The sequence below is a fragment of the Cnephaeus nilssonii genome, assembly GCF_951640355.1.
Source record: "Cnephaeus nilssonii genome assembly, chromosome: 14".
NCBI classification, from domain to species: domain Eukaryota; kingdom Metazoa; phylum Chordata; class Mammalia; order Chiroptera; family Vespertilionidae; genus Cnephaeus; species Cnephaeus nilssonii.
The window spans coordinates 7,662,665-7,685,486 of record NC_137085.1 but is presented as its reverse complement, the minus strand read 5'-3'; the positions used below and the strand labels follow the sequence as shown (position 1 = coordinate 7,685,486).

Here is a 22,822-nt window from a genome sequence, read left to right as displayed (position 1 = left end):
CACAAACCCAGGTTGCAGGCTTGATCCCCAGTCAGGGCATGAGTGGGAGGCAACCAATTGATGTTTCTCTCTCACATCAATGTTTCTCTATCTCTTTCTTTCTTTCTTTCTTTCTTTCTTTAATATATTTTATTGATTTTTTTTACAGAGAGGAAGAGAGAGGGATAGAGAGTTAGAAACATCGATGAGAGAGAAACATGGATCAGCTGCCTCTTGCACACCCCCTACCGGGGATGTGCCCACAACCAAGATACATGCCCTTGACCGGAATCGAACCTGGGACCCTTGAGTCCGCAGGCCGACGCTCTATCCACTGAGCCAAACCGGTTTCGGCTCTATCTCTTTCTCTCTCATTCCCTTCCTCTCTATAAAATAAAAATATTTTAACTAATATTTTTTGTGTGTGTTCCAGAAAGTTCCTTTTAGGTTAACACAGTCAGTGGTAGTAATCTTGTTTGAAATTTGATAATAGCCCTAGCCAGGTCTGCTCAGTGGTTAGAGCATCGGCCTTGGGACTGAGGGGTCTGGGTTCGATTCCAGTCAAGGGTACACACCTAGGTTGCAGACTCCATTCCAAGCAAGGTTGGGGCGTGTGCAGGAGGCAACCAGTTGATGTGTCTCTCTCACATCGATGTTTCTCTCTCTCTGTCTCTCCCCCTTCCTTCTATTCTCTCTCTTAAAAAAAAAATCAATGGAATAAATATCCTCGAGTAAGGATTAACAAAAAAAGAAAGAAAGAAATTTGATAACAAATATTTAAAATTTTATGAACCACCATTCTTGGAAATGTGATGACAGCCTGCTGTTTACATGCTTCTCTTAATTTTGAGGGTGGACTCTTGTGTTTTGAAACAGGCTTTACCAGTACTACAGCTCAGCAAAAATGTAGCCAAAGCTTCCTCAAAGCATGTGGGTGGTGACGCTTCCTCTCAGAAGTTTGCAGAGGGTTCTAAGGGTTTTAGATTTTTCTTCAGTTATTTGGTATATCTTGACCTCCACATTTACTGGTATATATGTTTTAATGAGTTGTCACTAGAGATTATTGACTAGGAGGAAATTAGATTGGTGGTATTTAATTTTAGACTAATAAAAATAATGGACAGTTACTGTATCTAAATGTGAAACTTCCTGATACGCACTCATTTCTGGATTGGGCAGATTTTTTTTGGTTTTGTTTGTTTGTTAATCCTCACCCAAGTATATTTTTCCATTGCATGCAGGAGGCAGCAGATCAGTGATTCTCTTTCATCATAGATGTTTCTATCTCTCTCCCTCTCCCTTCCTCTCTGAAATCAATAAAAATATATTAAAAATATTATATATATATTATTTTCAGAGCATTTGTATAGTCCTGAGTGTTTAAGTAATTGCACTAGCAGATCTTTCAGTGGGGAAGAGCTTAGTACCAAGTTCTTATATATTTTTTTAAATTACTAAAGTAATAAGTGTCCTTTGTTTAAAAAACAATTAAAGACAATGCAAAAATGAAAGTTTTTTTTTCTTCCTCATAAATACTATATGCTTTGGGTTTTTCTTTCATCCCCAAAATTATACTTAATGCTTCTGATTCTAAGTGCTTTACATATATTAACCCACTAAACCCTCACAACTCTATGAATATGCCCTATGAAATAGGTTCTATTTTATATCCATTTACAAATGAAGAAACTGAGGCGTGGACAGGTAACTAGTCAAAGGTTGCACACTGAGTTAGCAGCAGCACTGAGATTTGAGCCCAGGTAGTTTTGCTTTATGGTGTGTGTTTTAGCCTGTGGGATCTTACCATGCATAATGTTGTGTGGTTTGTTTTTTTCACTTACTTATACATGCTAGACATCTTTCCATGTACCACTACCTCCTTCTTAATAATTATGTAGTATTCTGGGATAGAGGTGAACCATAAGTTAGTGTCTTTCAAATTTAATCTTCTTTAATATTTTCAAACCCATTAGTAATTATTTCAAGTAATATTTTGAAAATTTCAAGATTTTTGAATTGCAGTAGTGAGGATATATTAGTATTTGTTAAGTAATGCATACTAACTGTCCAGATGTTTTGCTATTCTCTCAGTTGAGTTGTGTAGTGAAACCTGGCTTACCTCACAGCTATTTGTTTTGCGTGGATTTATTATTTTTGTGGTTAGCCTGAGTAACTCTGGAAATTCAGTGGTGTGTTGGGGATAGAATTAACATCTGTTTGGATTTTATTTATTTACTTTTGTTAGGGTCTGGAGTTTTGGTGTTATACCAAGAAGTCCGTAGTATTAGTTTGAAATTTGAGTACTATCTGACTTGATATGACTTGCATCCTCCAAGTAGCCTGCCTTTCAATTTCCTGTATTTGTGCCAAGAACAGTTGTTACTATGTCCATTCTTTCTTCTACAGCGCTTTACTCTTGTTTCAAATATACCAACTAAAGATACTAAAGTATCTCTTGTTTCCATTTTTAACCACATTGATATGCTTTTCTTTATTGTGAGGAAATATTTTTGGTTCATTAATAACTATTTTAAATACGTTCATTGGAAAGTTAGTAGATGTTTTCAACTTAAATTCAGTTACTGTTTCTTAGTCATTTTGGAACTGAGTTAGCAGCAGCTTGGTTGATAGCTAACTGGAGCATTGCTCTTCATCAGTCAGTCACTTATTAATTATTTATAACTCAAACATTTATTCAGCACCTGCTAAATGCTAGTCCCTCTGCTAAGTAATGGGGATACCAAGAGGACTCTGTCCCTACTTCAGGGAACTTGGAGATTTGTTCAGATAACTTTTTGTTGCAAACAGTGTAAAATGCTATGATAGAGATGAGCCCAAATGAGAAAGAATCTGAGTTAAGAGCAGGGGTCCTCAAACTTTTTAAACAGGGGGCCAGTTCACTGTTCCTCAGACCGTCGGAGGGCCGGACTATAGTTTAAAAAAAACTATGAACAAATTCCTATGCACACTGCACATATCTTATTTTGAAGTAAAAAAAACAAAACGCAAAAACACCCACATGTGGCCCGCGGGGCCGTAGTTTGAGGACGCCTGGTTAAGAGTAAAGGCTCCTTCCTCGGTTTGAGCTGGGCCCAGATGACTGAGTGGGATTTAACTGGCCAATGAAAAGAGAGACAAAGGATTCTAAATGGAGTATAGATAGAAATCTGGTCTGTGAAAACCACTAGAAATTATCATTAGAATGCCATGAGAATGTGGGCCCTTCAAGGGCAGACCTCACTTAGCACATAGTAGCTGTTTAATAAACATTTGTTGAAAGGAATGTGTTAAGTAACGTTTCCTGTGCTTGTCCATATTTTTGTAAGAGATGAACTCATTTTTAATACCTGGCAGTTTTTAGATCATGTGGCTTAACAAAACATTGTAAAATGAGTAAGAAACAGCTCCTGGCCCTAGCTGGCTTGGCTCAATGGATAGAGCATTGGCCTGTGGACTGGAGGGTCCCAGGTTCAGTTCCAGTCAAGGGCACATGCCAGGGTTGCGGGCTCAATCCCCAGTAGGCGGCATGCAGGAGGCAGCCAATCAATGATTCTCTCTCATCACTGATATTTCGATCTCTCTCTCCCTCTCTGAAATCAATTAAAAACATATATTAAAAAAAAAGAAAAAAGAAACAGCTCCTTCGTTGAGATGTCTTGTAAGGGAAAATACATGCAGACAAACCCTTGTAATTAAACATGATTATTTAGGGACTCTTTTCCCCTCCCCATGTGGGAGTCTGTGCTTGTTTCTCAATAAATTTCCACCCTTTGCTAAAAAAATAAAATAAACAAGATTATTTATGATTATGAAATATATTTGCAAGGGGTACCCACCTCTCCTATGGATTGGCTAGATCCCTGAAAAGTGGTAGATAATATAAATTTTCAAATTAAACTTATTCGATTGATAAAATACAGGGGCTAACATTGTAGTAGGTCATTTAAAAATGGCAGTCCTGTCCTTTTTGTCCTAAGGACATTAATATGAATTTTATATAAGTACTATGAGGAAAGTGCCTATATAATGAATGAAAAAGTTACTGACAAGGTAAAAGTTCTGTCAAGGGGCAGCCATCAGTGTATACAAATGTTTCCTATGCTTAATCTCTGAGTAACATCATGATTTTTCCCAAATCTGCATACTATCTGTACTATTACTAATTTAATGACTTCTTTTATGGATATACTTTAAAAATATTTTGGCCTGGCCAGTGTGGCTCACTGGTTGAGCATCGACCTATGAATCATTGATGTTTCTATCTTTCTCTCCCTCTCCTTTCCTCTCTAAAATCAATACAAATATTTAAACATATATATTTTGAAGGAAGCTTTATGTTACTACCAGAATGAAAGACTAACATTTCTTACCCTAAATAAAATGCAACTTAAACATAATAAAAACAAATCAGTGTTATAAAACCTAGCTAGCTGCTGTTCGCAGAGGGTAGTGAATTTGAGGCCTGCCATCCTTTAATTAAAAGGAGAGATTAGGAAGTGTTAGGGAAGAGTTGAAGACAGATCCAGCACCTTGCTTAGATTTACTCCATGATGTAAACAGAAGGACCAAAGAGACTCAGTGAAGTAACTTTCCCTCTTAGTGATTCCATGTTTAGTGTCATGGGGAGGAAGGGATGCACTCTGTTGGCCAGTGATTCCCCCAGAACTTGACAGAGGGCAGAGATTTGGAGGCTGGGCCTTAAAGGATAAATCTGAGTTCACTTGACAATAGGAAGCATACGGGCCTCTTAGACCTGTATAACAGCATCTGCAAATATTAAAGACTAGGAAATGATATGGCAGCAATGTCTGATTTGGGAGGAGGGGAAGTGGAGAAATGTTAGGAGATGAGATAGATGTAAAAAGAAGGATTTAAGGGATTAATCCCTGGTAACTTTTTCTAAACTTTCACACATGCTTACTTCGTAGAATTTGAGGGAATTTACATTATTTATTTAGCCCTGAAGTCCAACTAATCCTGACTTTGTCAGTTAGTTTGAAACTTTCAAAGAAAGGGGGGTTGTCCAGATACTGACATATATTAATAGTTGTTGAAAGAGGGGGGTAATTAGAAGTGACCTTGACCACAAATAAAAGCTGGGTGAGCCCGATACACCTGGATTCTACGCTCAGCTTTGCCAGTTGTTAATTTGACCTTGGGCACAGTATTTAATTTCCTCCGTTTCCTCATCTGTGAAATGTGTATAAGAATGCCTACCCTACCGTTCTCTCTCCCTTTCTCTCTGAAATCAGTAAAAATATATTTTAGCCCATCTGGTGTGGCTCAGTGGATAAGCATTGACCTATGAACCAGGAGGTCAGGGTTCGATTCCTGGTTAGGGCGCATGCCTGGTTGTGGGCTCGATCCCCAGTAGGGGGCCTGCAGGAGGCAGCTGATCAGTGATTCTCTCTCAACGTATATGTTTCTATCTCTCTCTCCCTTTCCCTTCCTCTCTGAAATCAAAAAATTAAAAATATATATTTATTTAAAAGTTATTGTTGGACTTACTAGAATAATAAAGAGATGATTAGTTTGTTTACTTGAAGTCTAGCTGATACTTAGAATTTAGAACTATTAGATGCATATCATTAACTTAGAATGTCTTTACTAGGTGTACCGGTTAATAATGGTGGATTTTGTAATCAAAGAAAACACGATAATTTCAAGAGAAACATCAAAAGTGCTTTATTCAAAGTAATGTCCATCTCTAGCTACACATTTCCTCCATCTTTCAGGTAATTTGTGGATATCGTCCCAATAGAACTTTTCTTGTTTTGAGGCAAACCATTCAGAGACCCAGTTTTCCACTTCTTTGTACGTTTTGAAGTGCTGCTTAGAAAGTGCGTGTGCCATCGATCAGAACAAGTGGTAATCTGAAGGAGCAAGGTCTGGTGAATACAGCAGGTGGGTTAATACTTCCCAGGCAAGATCTTTTAACGTGTCTTTAACTGGTTTTGAAGTGTGTGATGGTGTGTCATCATGAAGCAAAATTACTTTGCCGTGTCTTCTGGAACATTCTGGTTGTTTCACAATCAAAGCGTGGTTCAAATAGATTATTTGTTTTCGGTAGTGATCAGTATTAACGTTTTCACCTGGTTTTAGAAGCTCATAATACACCACACCTTCCTGATCCCACCAAACGCAGAGCATTGTCTTCTTTCTGAAGCGATTTGGCCTTGCAGTCGATGTTGATGGTTGACCTGGATCAACCCATGATTTTGTGCATTTGGGATTCTCAAAATAAATCCACTTTTCATCACCAGTCACAATTCATGCAAAAAAGACTTTCTTTCATGCCGTTGAAAGCAACATTTTACTGATGACTTTTCGGTTTTCCATTTGTCTTTCGTTCAGTTGATGTGGCACCCATTTTCCTTCTTTTAAAATCTTTCCCATTGCTTATAAACGATCGGAAATTGTTTGCTGAGCAACATTTAATCTTTTTGCAAGTTGTTTTTGAGTTTAACACGCATCTTCATCCAATAATGCTTGTAATTGTTGGTCTTTGAACTTTTTCGGTTGACCTGGACATTCTTTGTCTTTCACATCGAAATCATCACTTTCAAAGCTTTTAAACCAGCATTCACAAGTATCTTGAGATGGAGCATGTTCACCATAAGCTTCCCGAAGTATTCAGCAGCACTTTTCTTCAAAATAATGAATTAAAACTTCCCGCAAATCCTCTTTTTATGGCACGAAATTCGACATTTTTAAGCTTAAAAATATCTATGATAACACCTTCAGCAAATTTGACATATGAAGTTTTTTTTTAAATTTAAAAAATATATATTTATTGATTTACGAGAGGAAGGGAGAAGGAGAGAGATATAGAAACATCAATGATGAGAGAGAATCATCAATCGGCTGCCTCTAGAGTCCTTCTCTTGAGTCACAAGAGTTTGTTCAGGCACAGTTGCTAACATTTATAATGTGTATCCTCCTTGGAACTTTTCATGCTTTTCTAATTCACACATTTCACCTTATCAGGCTGTGCTTCCTTTCTGTGCTCTGTGTTAGAGTAGGCATGTTTGCTTATCAGGAGTTGGCAAACCCTTTCTGTAAAGGGCCAGATAGTAAATATTTTAGGCTTTGTGGGCCATATGGACTCTGGCACCTGTTCAACTCTGCCACTGTAGCATGAAAGCAGTTTTAGATAATGTATAAACAAGTGGGCATGACTCTGTTCCAATAAAACTTTATGTATACAGACTGGCAGCCAGCTGAATTCGGCCCATGGGCCTCAGTTTGCCATTGTGGAAGGATTTAGAAACCCAGTGCACTTTGCTCTTTCAATTAAAATCTCCCCATTAAAATCTTGTCAATTTGGGCTCTCAGTGATAAGTGTTCATGAGTTCAAAAGCTTAAGATCTGATTTAACTTGCATGGGTATAATCAACTTTATTTTGTAGAAATGTGATAAGCGGAACTGAATTTAATGTTCTGTATTTTAAAAGTTTAATTTTTGACCACTCCAAAAAGAAATGATCTAGCTTGGGAAATGTTTGCAAATTTCAGGATACAAATTCTTGTTGTGATTGACCTGGACAGAAATACAGATCAGGTGAAATTGAGACCTGGTGGTCCAGGGTAGATTTTGATGGAGTTGGCTGTAGGGGTCGATGGAAGGGAGAGAGATCTTGCCAAATACATTCAAAGTTTTCTGGGGTTTCCATTTTTGAATCCTGCTGTTGGAAACCTGGAGAATTAATCAAGGGGTGATCTTAATTGAGCACACAGCCTCACTTCTGACTTCTGCAGGTGATTTAGTATATTCTGGCATTTGGGAAGGTTTGGGAAGGTTTTTATCAAAGTGCTTTGAAAATACTAACCTGTCAGCATAGGATAGGTTGAAGAGAGAAGAATTAGGCAGAGAAACACATTAGGAAATATTTTTCAATTGTCTGGATTCCTGTGACTAGGGAGCCTTGACCAGTGTGGCTCAGTGGGTTGGGAATTGTCATGTGCACCAGGAGGTTGTGGTTTGATTTCTGGTTAAGGGACATTCCTGGGTGGTAGGGGGCTTGTAGGAAGCAGCCAATCAATGTTTCTCTCTCATGTCGATATTTCTCTCTCTTTCCCTTTGCCTTCCTCTCTCTCTATAAAAAAATAAAAATCAATGAAAACTTTTTTTTTTTAACCCTTTGCACTCGCTTGCTTTTTTCTCGATTCCTTTATTCTACTCGGGATTTAATTTTTTAAATACCCCAGATTTTACAAAGCACGGCAGTAGAATAAAAAACTGGAGTTTCTTTTCATACAAACTTATTTATTTGGATTTTTTAATATTTCAAATTATTGATACATTCAAAGAGTAATTTTAATCTCGACATCCGAGTGCAAAAGGTTACGTATTGTTTTGGAGGGGAGGCCACTATCTGTTATTTGACAGCGTTCTGACCTGCTTATAAAAAGAAAAGCAATAAAGCTTATAATTTTTGGACTTGATTAAAGAAAAAGTCCTTAGCAAATTTGTCTGGACAGTGCTTGCTTTGGCAGCACATATACTAAAATTGGAACAATACAGAGAAGATTAGCATGGCCCCTGAGCAAGGACGACACGCAAATTTGTGAAGCGTTCCATATTTTTTTAAAAATGTCTCTACAAAAATGTCTTTGAAGACATTGGGGCTATTGAAGGGTTTGGAAGGTGAGTTCTGGTTTAGATTAGGTGGAACTTTCAAGTGTTAATTTTTTAACTGCAGCAACATTTGAAGGTTTTAATTTCTGAATTGCATAAATTGGTTCATGTTTTGCTGTTATTGGAAACATTTGATGTATCCTCTCTTCTTTAACAGTATTTTGGTTGTAATTAGACTGTGAGCTCCTTGAGATTGGGGGACCTGGCGAGGTGCTAGCAAAAACTCAATCATGTTTTTTGTTGAATTAAATTGTATTAAAGCAGCAAGAAGGGCACCATTTGAGAAGTTCTAAAATACTTTTTCCTGGTTTCTCATTATGAAAAATTTAGGATACACAGAAACAGTTGAAGGATAGCACAGTGATCACCATATACCCACCACCCAGATTCAACAGTTGTTGAAGTTTTACTTTTGATATTTTTTCTGAATCATGTACAAGAAATTGCAGAAATTGTAACACTTCCTCATACTTGTGTGTGCATCTCCTAAAAATAAGATCTTTTCCTGTTTAACCACAGGATTTCTGAGTCATTCTTGTAGAGATCAGGGTAATAGTGTACTAACTCTGTCACCTCTGTGTGGCCTTGCACAAGTTATTTGATATTTCTGACCTCAGTTTCCTAAGCTGCAAGTACCTATCTCAGGAGGGATATTATAAAGGTTAAGTGTGTGAAATTCTTAGAACCATAGCAGGCACAGTTTTAAGTTTATAAAGCATTTTCTCATATAAATTCTCAATTGTGGTGAAGAACACCACACCCACCATTGTTCCCAGAGTGGGAAACTTCTACCTCACCTTCCCCATATGTAGGTATCAACAAATCTCATAATTTCTACCTCCTAACATCTCCCAATTTTGTCCTGTTCTTTCCATTGATACTGCAACAATTCTTGTGTATCAACAATTTCTTTTTTTTTTAAAATATATTTTATTGATTTTTCACAGAGAGGAAGGGAGAGGGATAGAGAGCTAGAAACATCGATGAGAGAGAGACATCGACCAGCTGCCTCCTGCACACCCCCCACTGGGGGATGTGCCCGCAACCAATGTATATGCCCTTGACCGGAATCGAACCTGGGACCTTCCAGTCTGCAGACCGACACTCTATCCACTGAGCCAAACCGGTTTCGGCATCAACAATTTCTTAATCTGTCTTCATCTAGTTCCATTTCCCCAGACTCATCCCCACCTCCTCATCCTTTTCTTTCTTTTTTATTTTGAGAGAGAAAGATACGCTTCGATTTGTTGTTCCACTTATTATGCATTCATTGGTTGATTCTTGTATGTGCTCTGACCAGGGTTTGAATCTGCAACCTTGGCGTATTGGGACGATGCTCTAACCAGTTAAATTACCCAGCTAGGTCTCTTCATCCTTTTCCTTACTGCCAGAGTTTATGTTCTCAAATACAAATTTAATCATATTAACTCCCTTTAAAACTCTTTTCCTAGCACCTACAGTGCCAAGTCCAAATCTCTTAACTCTAGCTTCTATGTATCTTCTGTCTCTGTAGCCTTATCTCTCATTATACACTTTCTCCCCTTCTCCCACCTCACTCTTTTTTTTTTTTTTTTTTTAAATATATTTTATTGATTTTTTACAGAGAGGAAGAGAGAGGGATAGAGAGTTAGAAACATCGATGAGAGAGAAACATCGATCAGCTGCCTCTTGCACACCCCCCCACTGGGGATGTGCCCGCAACCCAGGTACATGCCCCCGACTGGAATCGAACCTGGGACCCTTGAGTCCGCAGGCCGACGCTCTATTCACTGAGCCAAACCGGTCTCGGCCCACCTCACTCTTAACACACACAAACACATGTGCCCCCAAAGTAGTATGCCCCACTTGGTTCTCTAAATATATTCTGTGTTACAGACCTCTGTGCTTTTTGCTAATTGGCTTCCTCTGTTTGGAATTCTACCCCACCTACCATCCTCTTTATGGCTGGCAGAACTTGACTTTTAAGACTAGGTGCAGGTATTTAACTCCTCAGTCGTTCCTTCTCTCTTGTCCCTACTCTACATTGTAGTCTTATAAGTAGTAGTAGTCTATAAGTAGTAGCATAATACTCATAATACTTTCGGGCAGCCATTTACTGCATGTCTGTCTCATTGTAGTAGATTGAAAAGTCCTTGAAGGCACACACTAGTTTTTATCCTTTTTCGGATCCCTAGTATCTAATATGTTGCTTGTACCAGACACAAAACAAATGTAGATATCATGTCCACGTTTTGTGGATGAAAAAAAAAATGAGGTTCAGAGAATATGCATTATGTACCCAATGTAGCAGAACTAATTAATGAAGCATACAGCTCTTTAAGGGCCCATTTCAGTACTGCTTTCATTAATTATACTACTTCAAATAATTACATTTGATGAGTGACTCTGTGCTTAGTCTATGGACTTAGAGCCCCCTAGAGGATCTTAGAGTTCCCACATGGGAGTCTACAAAGTCATATGCATTTTCTGTAGACTGAGTTAGTAAGGTTATATACGTGTATGTATGCATGTCACCAATTTTTGGAATGTACACAGATGTCCTTGTGACTAATAGTGAATTGTCTTGGTGAAGTAGACATACTTATATCTTTTCAGAAGAAAGTAGGAGGGGGCTTTAACCATATAGAAGAGTTAGAATAACATCTTTGCATAGTTTACTAGGGAATTGATAAGGTACAAGAAAGTAGTGTTTGAAAGCAATTAAATTCAGATTGATGGTAATATCTGAAATTTTCCAAGTCATCAGTAGTTCATTAAAATAAAAGAAAGTAAAAAATTTTCTGAAGCCAAACATAATTAAAAGTTGTTAAATCTATTTCTTTAAATAAGGTGGTTTTAAATATATTTTCAGCTGGTGCCATAATGTTTAAATTTTTTGACTTAGCACCAAAATATTTTATATATATGGATACGTTTTCATTGGATCTCTAAACACATTGAAAGTTCTGTGGTCTAGGTTGTCTTCTCTTTTCAAATCTAAATTCACTACAAATTGTATTTTATCACTTCCAAATAGGTCCATTAAGAGCACTTAAGAATCTGACTGGCTGGAACCACTCTCCACCCCTTCCCCCCCAGCTTTATTGAGATGTAATTGAAATATAATGTATATTTAAGGCATATAATGTGATACAAGTATGTATTGTAAAATGTTGACCATAGTAAGGTTTAGTCAACACATCCTTCACCTCACATAATATCATTTTCTTGTTGTGTTGTTATGGTGAGAACATTAAAGCTTTATTCTCATAGCAACTTATGAGTATACAATCATCGTGCTTAATTCTTAATGAGAAGTATTTTTCTAACTTAATGACTGCCTGCTGTCTGGACACAGTGTTGTATTCTGCTCTCTAGGCCACAGGCACTTCTACTGTTGATATAAAGCATTTGTGGTCTGGCAGGCATTCTAGGTTTAAGGGCATAGCTTAAATAATAATGCTTTAAAATATGTGTGCTATTTTAGCTACTAGGTAAACAAGAATTGTGTGATGGCATTCATTCCTTTGGCAAATATTTATTCACATCCTGCTGTGAACCAGGCCCTCTCCTCAGCCCCGAAATGACAGATATGAGTGAACAAAACCGACAAGCCTTGGCTCTGGTGGCCCTACCTTTTGGTGGGGGAGCCATGCTCTAAGCATGATGAGCATGCAAGTGGGTATCTGTGATAGAATTCTAGATAGGGGCCAGTGCTTTAGAAAAGGCCAGGAGAAGGAATAGGAAGTGGTATTTTCTAGTTTAGAAAGAGTTCTTTGAGAAGGCCTTCTTAAAGAGACATTTGAGCAGAGAGGCCTGCATGAAGTAAAGGCCGGATGCAGTAACCTTGCAAAGACAGCAGGAGGAATAGCCTTCCAGACAGAGGGATCAGCAAATGCTGAGGCTTTGAGGACTTTCTAGGAGGGGAATAGAGTGATCTGACGGAGTTTGAAGGGTATTACTCTACGGCGCCATGGAGAGAATAGACTAGTAAGAAAGGAAGCAGGAGATCAGTGAGGAAGTAGTGGTTATGGAGCTTCAGGTGAGAGATGATGATGGAGTGGTGAGAAGTAGTCAAATTTGAGATGTATTTTGAAGAGTCAACAGAATATGGTGATTGACTGCAGTGTGAAAGAGCTGTCAAGAAAACTTCAGTGTTAGTAAATAGGCACTGGACTTGAAGGATATACACAAGGTTTTTGCAGTGGCTTTCTCTGAGCAGTGGCCTTGGTAGGAACTTTTCTTTTTTTAAAAAAATATATTTCTTTATTGATTTCAGAGAGGAAGGAAGAGGTAGAGAGAGATAGAAACATCAATGATGAGAATCATTGATCGGCTGCCTCCTGCAACGCCCCCTACTGGGGATCGAGCCCGCAACCCAGGCATGTGCCCTTGGCCAGAATCGAACCTGGGACCCTTCAGTCTGCAGGCTGACGCTCTATCCACTGAGCCAAACTGGCCAGGGCAAGCTTTTCTTTTTTTTTTCTTTCTTTTTCCTTATCTGTATTTATCTATTTTTCTTTACTGAACCCATAATGCTTCTGTAATAAAATAAATATAGGGATTACTTTAAAATTAGAGTTAACCATGCTACTAAATATAGCTTAATTCTTTTTGTTTTAAGATTTTTTATTGATTTTTAGAGGAAGGGAGAGGGAGAGGGAGAAACATTGATGTAAGAGTGGAACATAGATCAGCTGCCTCCTGCATGCGCCCCCTACCCGTCATCAAGCCTGAAACCCAGGCATGAGCCCTGACCAGGAATCAAACCAGCAACCTTTCGGTGCACAGGATGACACCCAACCAACTGAGCCACACCAGCCAGGGCATGTAGCTTAATTCTTAATGTATTCTATCCCTTTTGATTTGGTAAACAATTTTAGTAACATAACATTTTAAAATTTGTCTTTTTAGTCTTAGTGATCAGCCTCTGTACCTTTTCCACATTTGAAGATGGTGAAGTTAGATATTCATACTCTGGCCCATCACCTCAAGCAGGAACGCTTATATGTGAACTCTGAGAAACAGCTCATTCAGAGGCTCAATGCAGATGTACTTAAGACAGCTGAAAAGTTGTATCGTACAGCATGGATTGCTAAGCAACAGAGAATTAATTTGGATCGACTTATCATAACCAGGTAAATAAAAGATTTTGAGGTCTTAACTTTTATAAACCATTATGGTTCTGTGTTAACTGCTAACTGTAAATAAATGAATCTATTTCCAACAAAGTGCTTGCTTTAAGGTAGTTTAAGTCAACATTAAGGTGAGTCTGCTTATTTTGTTTATTTTAAATCACTTAACACTGTTATGGAGAATTATAACTTAAGTATTAGTATTTTATACAACACCAATTAATTTTGTATCTTTATACATATACATTTTATCAGTGTAGACAGTAAGTTATCTTTGTTCTACTTTTCTTCTAACATAATTTAAGATGTAAATTTCCATGTTTTGCTATTGTATATCTGCTTTTCAGTTTTAGAAACCTTGTTTTTCATTGTGCTAATACCTCATGTTCTGTTGTTCCAAGAAGCAGTTTTTAGCTCTAAGAATAGTGGTACTGAAGCATAATGTTGAGGAAAGAAGCCAGGCACAGAAGAGTATATACTCTGTGTGCTTCCATTTATGTGAAGTTCAAAATGAGGCAGAACTAATCTTTGATGAAAGAAATCAGAACAATGGTTATTTCTTGGTACTTTTCATTGAGCCTGATTTAATATGAGGAATTTGTTTTTGTTTTTCCTTCCTTCCTTCCTTCCTTCCTTCCTTCCTTCCTTCCTTCCTTCCTTCCTTCCTTCCTTCCTTCCTTCCTTCCTTCCTTCCTTCCTTCCACATTCAGGTGCTGATGGTCTGAAAGATTTTAGCAATGAGTGATTTCGTTGGGACTGTAATCAACTCACATTCCATGTTTCATATAATATGTGTGTGATATTATTATTGTTGTTAATTTTATGTTTTGCTTGTCTGCTCATTTTTTAGTGCTGAAGCTTCCCCTGCTGAATGTTGCCAACATGCCAAGATTTTGGAAGATACACAGTTTGTTGATGGATATAAGCAATTGGGATTTCAGGAGACTGCTTATGGAGAATTCTTGAGTCGATTAAGGGAAAATCCTCGTCTTATTGCCTCCTCTCTGGTTGCTGGAGAGAAACTTAATCAGGAGAACACACAAAGTGTTATATACACAGTTTTTACCTCCCTCTATGGCAATTGCATTATGCAAGAAGATGAAAGCTACCTCCTTCAGGTTTTGAGATACTTGATTGAATTTGAACTTAAAGAAAGTGACAACCCCAGGCGACTTTTGAGGAGAGGAACTTGTGCCTTCAGCATCTTATTTAAACTTTTTTCTGAAGGACTGTTTTCTGCCAAACTTTTCCTCACAGCTACTTTACATGAGCCAATCATGCAACTGCTTGTGGAAGATGAAGATCATCTGGAAACAGATCCAAATAAACTAATTGAGAGATTCTCCCCATCTCAACAGGAAAAACTCTTTGGAGAGAAAGGCTCAGATAGATTCAGGCAAAAGGTTCAAGAGATGGTGGATTCCAATGAGGCCAAGCTAGTGACTTTGGTGAACAAGTTTATTGGTTATCTCAAACAGAACACATACTGCTTTCCACACAGTTTGAGGTGGATCGTGTCACAGATGTACAAAACTCTCTCCTGTGTAGATAGACTGGAAGTTGGGGAGGTCAGGGCAATGTGCACTGATCTCCTGTTGGCCTGCTTCATTTGCCCTGCAGTTGTCAATCCAGAACAGTACGGAATAATTTCTGATGCTCCTATTAATGAGGTGGCAAGATTCAATCTGATGCAGGTATGCTTTGTTATTATTAATATGGCATTCAATTTAAAATAAATTGATTAGGCAGTGGGGGTGGGAACAGAAAATGTGATGACAACTACCATTCATAGATTCCTACCATTCTCTTTCTTTTGACTGTCCTAAATATTTGCTTCTTAGACATAAAAGCAGTCATATTGGGATTTAAAAATATTCTTGTCATAAAACATTCTGTGTTAGTTTTTAACTGGAGTCCTCATACACGTGAATGATTGCATTTTCTAGAGCAAGCACATTGTCCTCTTCCCATGATTTCAAAATCCAGAATGTTTGAAAACTGAATCTTTTTACTTCATTTGTTAGCAAAACCCAGCCTGAACTAACAGGCTATTTATAATTGTTTGTTATTCCACTTAGTGCTAATGAATACTCATGTTTTTCTGCTGAAATGTTAACATGTTTGACTATAGGATGCTACCCTAAAAACTAAACATGTTACATATATGTACTAACCAACCTTTCTAAAGTCTCCAAAGTTTGAAATATGAAACTCAGAAAGAGGATTTTTGGACCTGTATTAACACTCCCCCCTCCCCCTAATTATCTGAAGTACTGAAATCATGTTATTATTTCTTAAGCAAATCTTTTAATCATGTCTTATCACTCAGAAATACTGTGAAGAAGAAAGACTGAGTTTATTTGGAATAGAATCTATCTTTGGATGAGTGGTGTGTTTTTTTAAATGATAAGTTTTTTTTATGATCAGTTCTGTCATATCAGGATATTGAGCAATTAACTATATAGAAATCCTTGAAATAAAATTAAAAATTTGTTTTCATCTGTGAAATACTAAATTTATTCTTATGATAATGTAGTTGTAGTTTTTATTTTTGTCATTCTAACAGAGATGGAATCACATATTTTCAAAATGAGTAATAATGGGGAGATTGTCCTAGATATTAAGAAGATGATGCTATATGATGTTAACTTTCAGCAGCGTGTCTTTAAAGAGAATGGGTTAACAGTTCACTTTTGGCAGTAAGGAACTTGCTCTGTGAAGTTTACTTTCCAAACAGCATATGTTTTGTAGAAATTGTTTGTGTTTAAATTTAGAAAAGAAAATATCTACCTGGAGTACTTTACGAACTATGTAGAATAAAGTACTCAACAGTAACTTGAAATAGTTTGAGTCAGCTTTTACAAATTAATTTTTTAAAGTTTCTGAGCATATGAAAAGTACACCATCAGAAACAAAGATGTTGTGTTTTTATTTCCTAATGTCGATATAATATGTTAACAAAAAATTAAAGCAAAATCTTCTACTTATTCTGTATAACTCTAAATATAGTAAAACCTGGTGTTGACAGGATGCACAGTGGGACCCTGTTTTGTATGTCTGGTCAGGTGGTATGAGCATTATTATGCACTAGCATGGAGTGGAAGTGCTTTCATTGAGAGAGGACTTTGTGTCTATAACCTGTGTCTCCCCACCACTGCTTTGGGTTGCAGGTTGGCCGCCTGTTGCAGCAGTTAGCAATGACTGGCTCTGAAGAGGGGGATCCCCGGACAAAGGGCAGTCTTGGAAAATTTGACAAAGTAAGAGTGAATACTATGTCATGTGAAATACTGTTTATAGAAAATTCTGTCAAAGTATTAGCAAATCTAACTTTTCCCTTTCTTAAATCTCGTCCTTAGGTGTTGTATAAATTAGTCTTTCATTGACTCTTGGTGTGTCATAATGTTGGATCAGCAGCACTTAACGGAAAATGTCACTAAAGATGACTAATTCTCACTTATAGAAGTGTCGAGGAGATGCCATTGTAATGAGAACCAAGGAGCTATTAAGATTATTTTATTTCTTGCCCTAGTCGGTTTGGCTCAGTGGATAGAGTGTTGGCCTGCAGACGGAAAGGTCTCGGGTTCGATTCCAGTCAAGGGTACATGCCCGGATTGTGGGCTTGATTCCCAGTAGGGGGTTTGCAGGAGGCAGCCAATCAATGATTCTCTCTCATCATTGATGTTTCTCTCTCCCTCTCTTAAGTCAATAAAAATAAAAAAATGAAAAATATTATTTTATTTTAGGAAGTTTAATTTTTTAAAATTGTCACTTAATCAATAACTATAATTTTAATTGTATTTCATAAATTAATATTTATGGTATTGTTCAATTTAAATAAAATTTTAATTATATTTGAGTAGGCTACATTCAACCTATTATAAAATTCAAAAGTTATACAGTGAAATATCCCTTCCACCTTTGATCGCTAGCCTTAATTTCCTCCCCAAAAGGTTATTGACATGTCTTTTGTGTATGCTTCAACAGTTCTATATGTATACCAGCAAATTCCTTCATATATTTTCCCAGTCACCCACCTTTCCTTTCACAAATGGTAAGATAGTGTGTAATCTTCTGTATCATGTTTGTTTCTTGTACCAGAGTATCTTGGAGATTATTCTGTATCAATTCATAGGGAATTTAATTTTTTAAATGTTAGGTTTAATATCATTTTTAAGAAGAAAACCTTTTTGCATGCTTGACCACCTTCATCAGAAATTTGTTCCCTCATTTTAAAGGGGAGGTCGTTCACTGTGATCTCTTCCTGTTTTAACAGAGCTGTGTTGCTGCTTTCCTTGATGTTGTGATTGGGGGCCGAGCAGTGGAAACCCCTCCAATGTCCTCTGTTAATCTTCTGGAAGGATTGAGCAGAACTGTGGTTTATATAACCTACAGTCAGCTTATTACTCTGGTAATGGCTTTATTCTTTAATAGGATTTTCTCAGAAGTCATTTATCTAAGCCTGGGCAGAGTCATAGATGAGCACATTGTGTCAGACATATATATCGTGTATGAAAAATTGATTTCAGTAGCTAATGTCCTTTTATTTTTGCCAGGTGAATTTTATGAAGAGTGTGATGTCTGGAGACCAACTCAGAGAAGATAGAATGGCTCTTGACAATTTATTGGCAAACCTACCCCAGGCAAAGCCAGGGAAAAGCAGCAGTTTGGAAATGACTCCCTACAATACTCCTCAGTTGTCTCCGGCAACCACTCCAGCAAATAAAAAGAATCGATTGCCTATAGGTAAAGAGCCTTTCTCATATTGGACTTCGCCTTAAATTTAATACTTCTTTGTTAGCCTTTGTTATTTCCCAGTGCTTCAAAATATAGTTTTAAATAATTTGGAAACATCTTTCTCCATGTTTACTGATAGTAATTCAGTTTTTTACAATTGCACTAGATTAATTAAGGTTTAGCAGTAGGCTTTTGCTTTATCTAGATGTACTTTTCATAATTAATTGAAATCATGCCACGTATGGTATACTTTGTATTTTAGTGTCTTATCTTGGAAAATTTTGAAAGTGACAGTTGTTATAACCAGTCATTATTTAAATTATGTAGCCCCGCTAAAACCGGTTTGGCTCAATGGATAGAGCGTCGGCCTGCGGACTGAAGGGTCCCGGGTTCGATTCCGGTCGAGGGCATGTACCTTGGTTGCGGGCACATCCCTAGTGGGGGTGTGCAGGAGGCAGCTGATCAATGTTTCTCTCTCATCGATGTTTCTAGCTCTCTATCCCTCTCCCTTCCTCTCTGTAAAAAATCAATAAAATATATTAAAAATAAATAAATAAATTATGTAGCCCCATCCTTTCTACAAAGTTCTGAATAATATAATAAAATAATATTAGAAGTTTCTATCAGTAAAGTTGAAACTACATAAGTACTATTTTTTTTCATTATTGTTATTAATAATCAGTCTTGCCCTAGCTGGTTTGGCTCAGTGGATAGAGCATTGGCCTGAGGAGTAAAGGGTCCTGGCTTCAATTCTGGTCAAGGGCACATGTAGGGGGCGTGTAGGAGGCAACCGATCAATGATTCTCTTTCATCATTGATGTTTCTCTCTCTCTCCCTCTCCCTTCCTCTCTGAAATCAATAAAAATATATTTAAAAAGTAATAATAAGTCTTTTATCAGCTGAGCAATCTTTTATATTTTAATAAAATAAAGCAAAAGTCCTATTTTATTTAGTTGTTTATTCATTTATTTAAAAATTAGGCTTACGTTTTATTCATTTAGTAAACATCTATTATCTAGATATGCACCAAAAATTTAATTGAGCATATATTGAGTACCAGACACTGGGTAAGCACTTTATAAATGTGTTTCATTTAATCTCCATGCAAAAATCCACGCTAAAGAGTAGGTATTACAATCACTGTCCTGCAGGTAGGGCACTGTGTTAGACACTGGGGATATAAAGACCTTAGGACATGCCCGTACTTTAAGTTAGCTGCCCTAGTCTAGTTGGGGAAAACAAAAAGAGACATTGCCCTTCAGTGTACTGTGTTTGATGGAGATGAGCACAGAGGATTACCGGACACCGAGAGAAGGTGACCCTGGAGCAGGTGAAGCCTGCACTTACTCTTGAAGGACGAAAGGGTGTTCCACAAAGTAAACAAGACTGGGAAAAAGTGTTTAGGCTGAGGGCATGCAGTAGTTCACCACCATTTTTTCTCATGATAATGAGGAGCTCAGCTATAGTTACTAAAGTTTACACATTTGGAAGAATGAGCTGATGTGTTAACTATCAGTTTCTTAAAATTAATCTACCTTACATTTAATATAATATGGAATAATATCATCAACAGGAATGTGACATCATATTATTCAAGTGTTTGGCTTTCATCATTCCAAAATGTAAATTTTCAGAATTAAAAATAGAAAAAACAAGTTTGACACTCAATGATTTTTAATGTTGTAGGCTATTTTTACTATTGTAGCATGAAGAAATGAGTGATTTTTGGTATATTAGATATTTTTTCTCCATATTCACTGCTATACATTAGTTCTTCCGCTTCCTAACTTCCAGAAGTATTATTAAATATGGGTAGAATGGAAAGTAAATTTCAGTTTTTCCAGGAGTATTTTGTATAGTCATGTGACTTGGTCATTGAATTTATTCCCTATTTTTAAAAATGTGTCCATTATTCAGAGGGTTGATTTTCTTTCTGTTTAATGCTTTCGCAACCCAGGACAACAGTTAGCAGCCATCACTGCCTGGGATTCCTCAGCCACCAACCTTACAGCTCATATTACTCTAGTAACCCCATTTGGTGGGTAATAGGCTGTTCTTACTCTTCTTGTGTAGCTTTTATTTAAGAAATAATTTATAAAAGTGTGCTCCATGTGCATGTTGCTTTTGCTTTGTGTTACATGAATTTTGGTCACTTGCATTTTTATAAATTGTGAGGTTTGTTACTTAAAATTCATGAAGTTCATGAAGCTGAATTTAAGTTCACAATTCAGTAGAAGATAGTGAGGTGAACCTAACTTTTGAAAGTTGACGTGTGCCCCAAAATTTTGAAAGTAAGAGTGATTAATCAACACATCTACAACATGGTGGAGAGAAGACGATTGTCTATATTTTTGTCTTTAAGTAGGTCAGCTTTCACTCAAAGTGAAGTTGAAAGACTTGTTACTATAAAGTGCTTTGCTTTATGTCTATACTTTTGATTATTTTGCACTGAAGTAGACTTTCTAGTTAGTATTCTGGTTGCATTGAATTTTATTGACCTCTGAAAGAAAATAGAAACTTACCACAGAAGACTACAACTCACAGAGAAATTATTATCAACTACCCAAATCTTTCTGAAGTTCTTGTAAGATCTATAGGATGAGTTATTTTAGGAAAAAGTATTAGGTAGGGGAAAACACCCCCAAATAATTAGATTCTGTATTAATTTAGAATGTTTCCAGTTAGCAGAAAGGAAACTTGTATTCAAACATAGAGTAATTGCTCCTCTATCTTTGGGAAGAGGTTAATACATTTCAGGAAAACAATGTGTTTTCAAAATCGGATTCTGGTTTTTCAATAGTTACCTAATTAATTATTAATGTACATTACTTTATATGGCTATCAGATTTCTATATGAAATTTTCTAATGCTTTTGAGTTATTAGTATGGGAGACCTGTGGCAGTTAAATCATTTTATAGGAGAAATAATTGAAAGTGTCTTGAACAGATAAGAAATAAGGTAGGTAATGCTTTTCTTGTCATCCCAAGTCTTAAATTGATGGGGACATGTTTGCTGTTCTGCAGGTGTGGTCATCTGTATGTCACTCCCTGTCAGGTGAACATGGGTCATTGTTTCTGATGATCAGTCTTAAAGAAGAATATGTATTAGTCATCAATAGAGTAACTGGGAAGATACAGGGGTTTTTTTCTTACACATATTTTCACCATTCCTTTTTTGTGTGTGCATGTGCAGATGTTCTACATTAATAAAAACATTTTTGTATTTAGTGTGCCATTTTCTTCATTTTATCTTTTTCTCTAAATTGGCAAATTGAACTTCTTTTATTAGCAACTCGGAGCAGAAGCCGCACCAATGTGCTAATGGACTTGCATATGGACCATGAAGGATCATCTCAAGAAACCATCCAGGAGGTGCAGCCTGAGGAAGTGCTGGTCATTTCCTTAGGGACCGGTTCCCAGCTTACTCCAGGGATGATGTCAGAAAATGAGGTATGAGTGTATTGTTCCATTTCACTTATAGCCACCAGAGTTTAGAAATGTGGATTCTATTCTTCTAATTAATGGCCCCTTGCTTCCATCATTCAGTATGCGTTAAATGAATATTTTTCATTATCATCAGTGGGCCTACCATGACGCACCATCTAGTGCTAAACTTCCTGTGCATAGTGCTGGAGGCCCTGCGCGTTGATACATTTATGTCACTGTAGTCGGTGACCAGGCCACACCTAAAGGAATTTTCCTGATAGTAGAAGAGCCAGGGAGCCAGAAAATTGTGGTGTGGAAATCGAAGAGACTTTTCCAGTGACTTGTAGGAAGTGATTTATGTTTATTTTCTATCTAATGATATTCCAGTGGTATTCCTGCTTTAAAGAGCCAAACATTCTTTGGCTAGTTAGGAAGAAATGGAAGAGATAACTGTGGAAAAAAACCTAAAAGTGTAAAATATTTTGAAGAAATGGGATGGGGGGTATGGGAATCATTTTTAAGATGTTTGTAAACAAGAGCTTGGGACAGGGGCAAAGGGAAAGAAGAAATCTTGCCTCCCTAAAGGTAGAAGCCCCTCCTCACATATTGCAATGTATTACATTCAAAAGTGAGTGCTTACTCTTCAACAAACTAGTCCTGGCCTGGGAATAAGGGACCAGTTACAGGGTTGTTAAAGTGATGGTGGTCGTTGGCTATGTTTGGAATTGTGACATCACTCATAGGAAAGAGAACTGTCAAAGTCCCAAACTCTGTCCCTACACACACACACACACACACACACACACACACACACACACACACACAAGAATGAGCTACAAAAACTGTCAGGATCAACGTTTTAGGAAGCCTGGAATGTAATAAAAAACATAACAACCACGGGAATTTGCTTAATAAGGAAAAAACCAAACAG

The 22,822-nt window shown here is 37.2% G+C and overlaps 1 protein-coding gene across 7 annotated transcripts in view; it reads left to right on the top strand.

Moving 5' to 3' along the window:
* The window catches only part of GAPVD1 (GTPase activating protein and VPS9 domains 1), a 56,315-nt gene that overhangs the window by 6,491 nt on the left and 27,002 nt on the right, over positions 1–22,822 (top strand). For 5 of the 7 annotated variants that reach the window (XM_079789769.1, XM_079789767.1, XM_079789768.1 and 2 more), the window contains 6 exons: positions 13,511–13,734; positions 14,582–15,425; positions 16,902–16,988; positions 18,005–18,139; positions 18,285–18,474; positions 21,755–21,915. In XM_079789769.1, the coding sequence (XP_079645895.1) occupies positions 13,550–13,734; positions 14,582–15,425; positions 16,902–16,988; positions 18,005–18,139; positions 18,285–18,474; positions 21,755–21,915 (1,602 nt within the window). In that variant the 5' untranslated portion in view covers positions 13,511–13,549. Of the gene's footprint in view, positions 1–5,714; positions 5,884–13,510; positions 13,735–14,581; positions 15,426–16,901; positions 16,989–18,004; positions 18,140–18,284; positions 18,475–21,754; positions 21,916–22,822 lie in introns of all 7 variants that reach the window. The other 2 variants (XM_079789766.1, XM_079789765.1) reach the window with 1 other exon arrangement.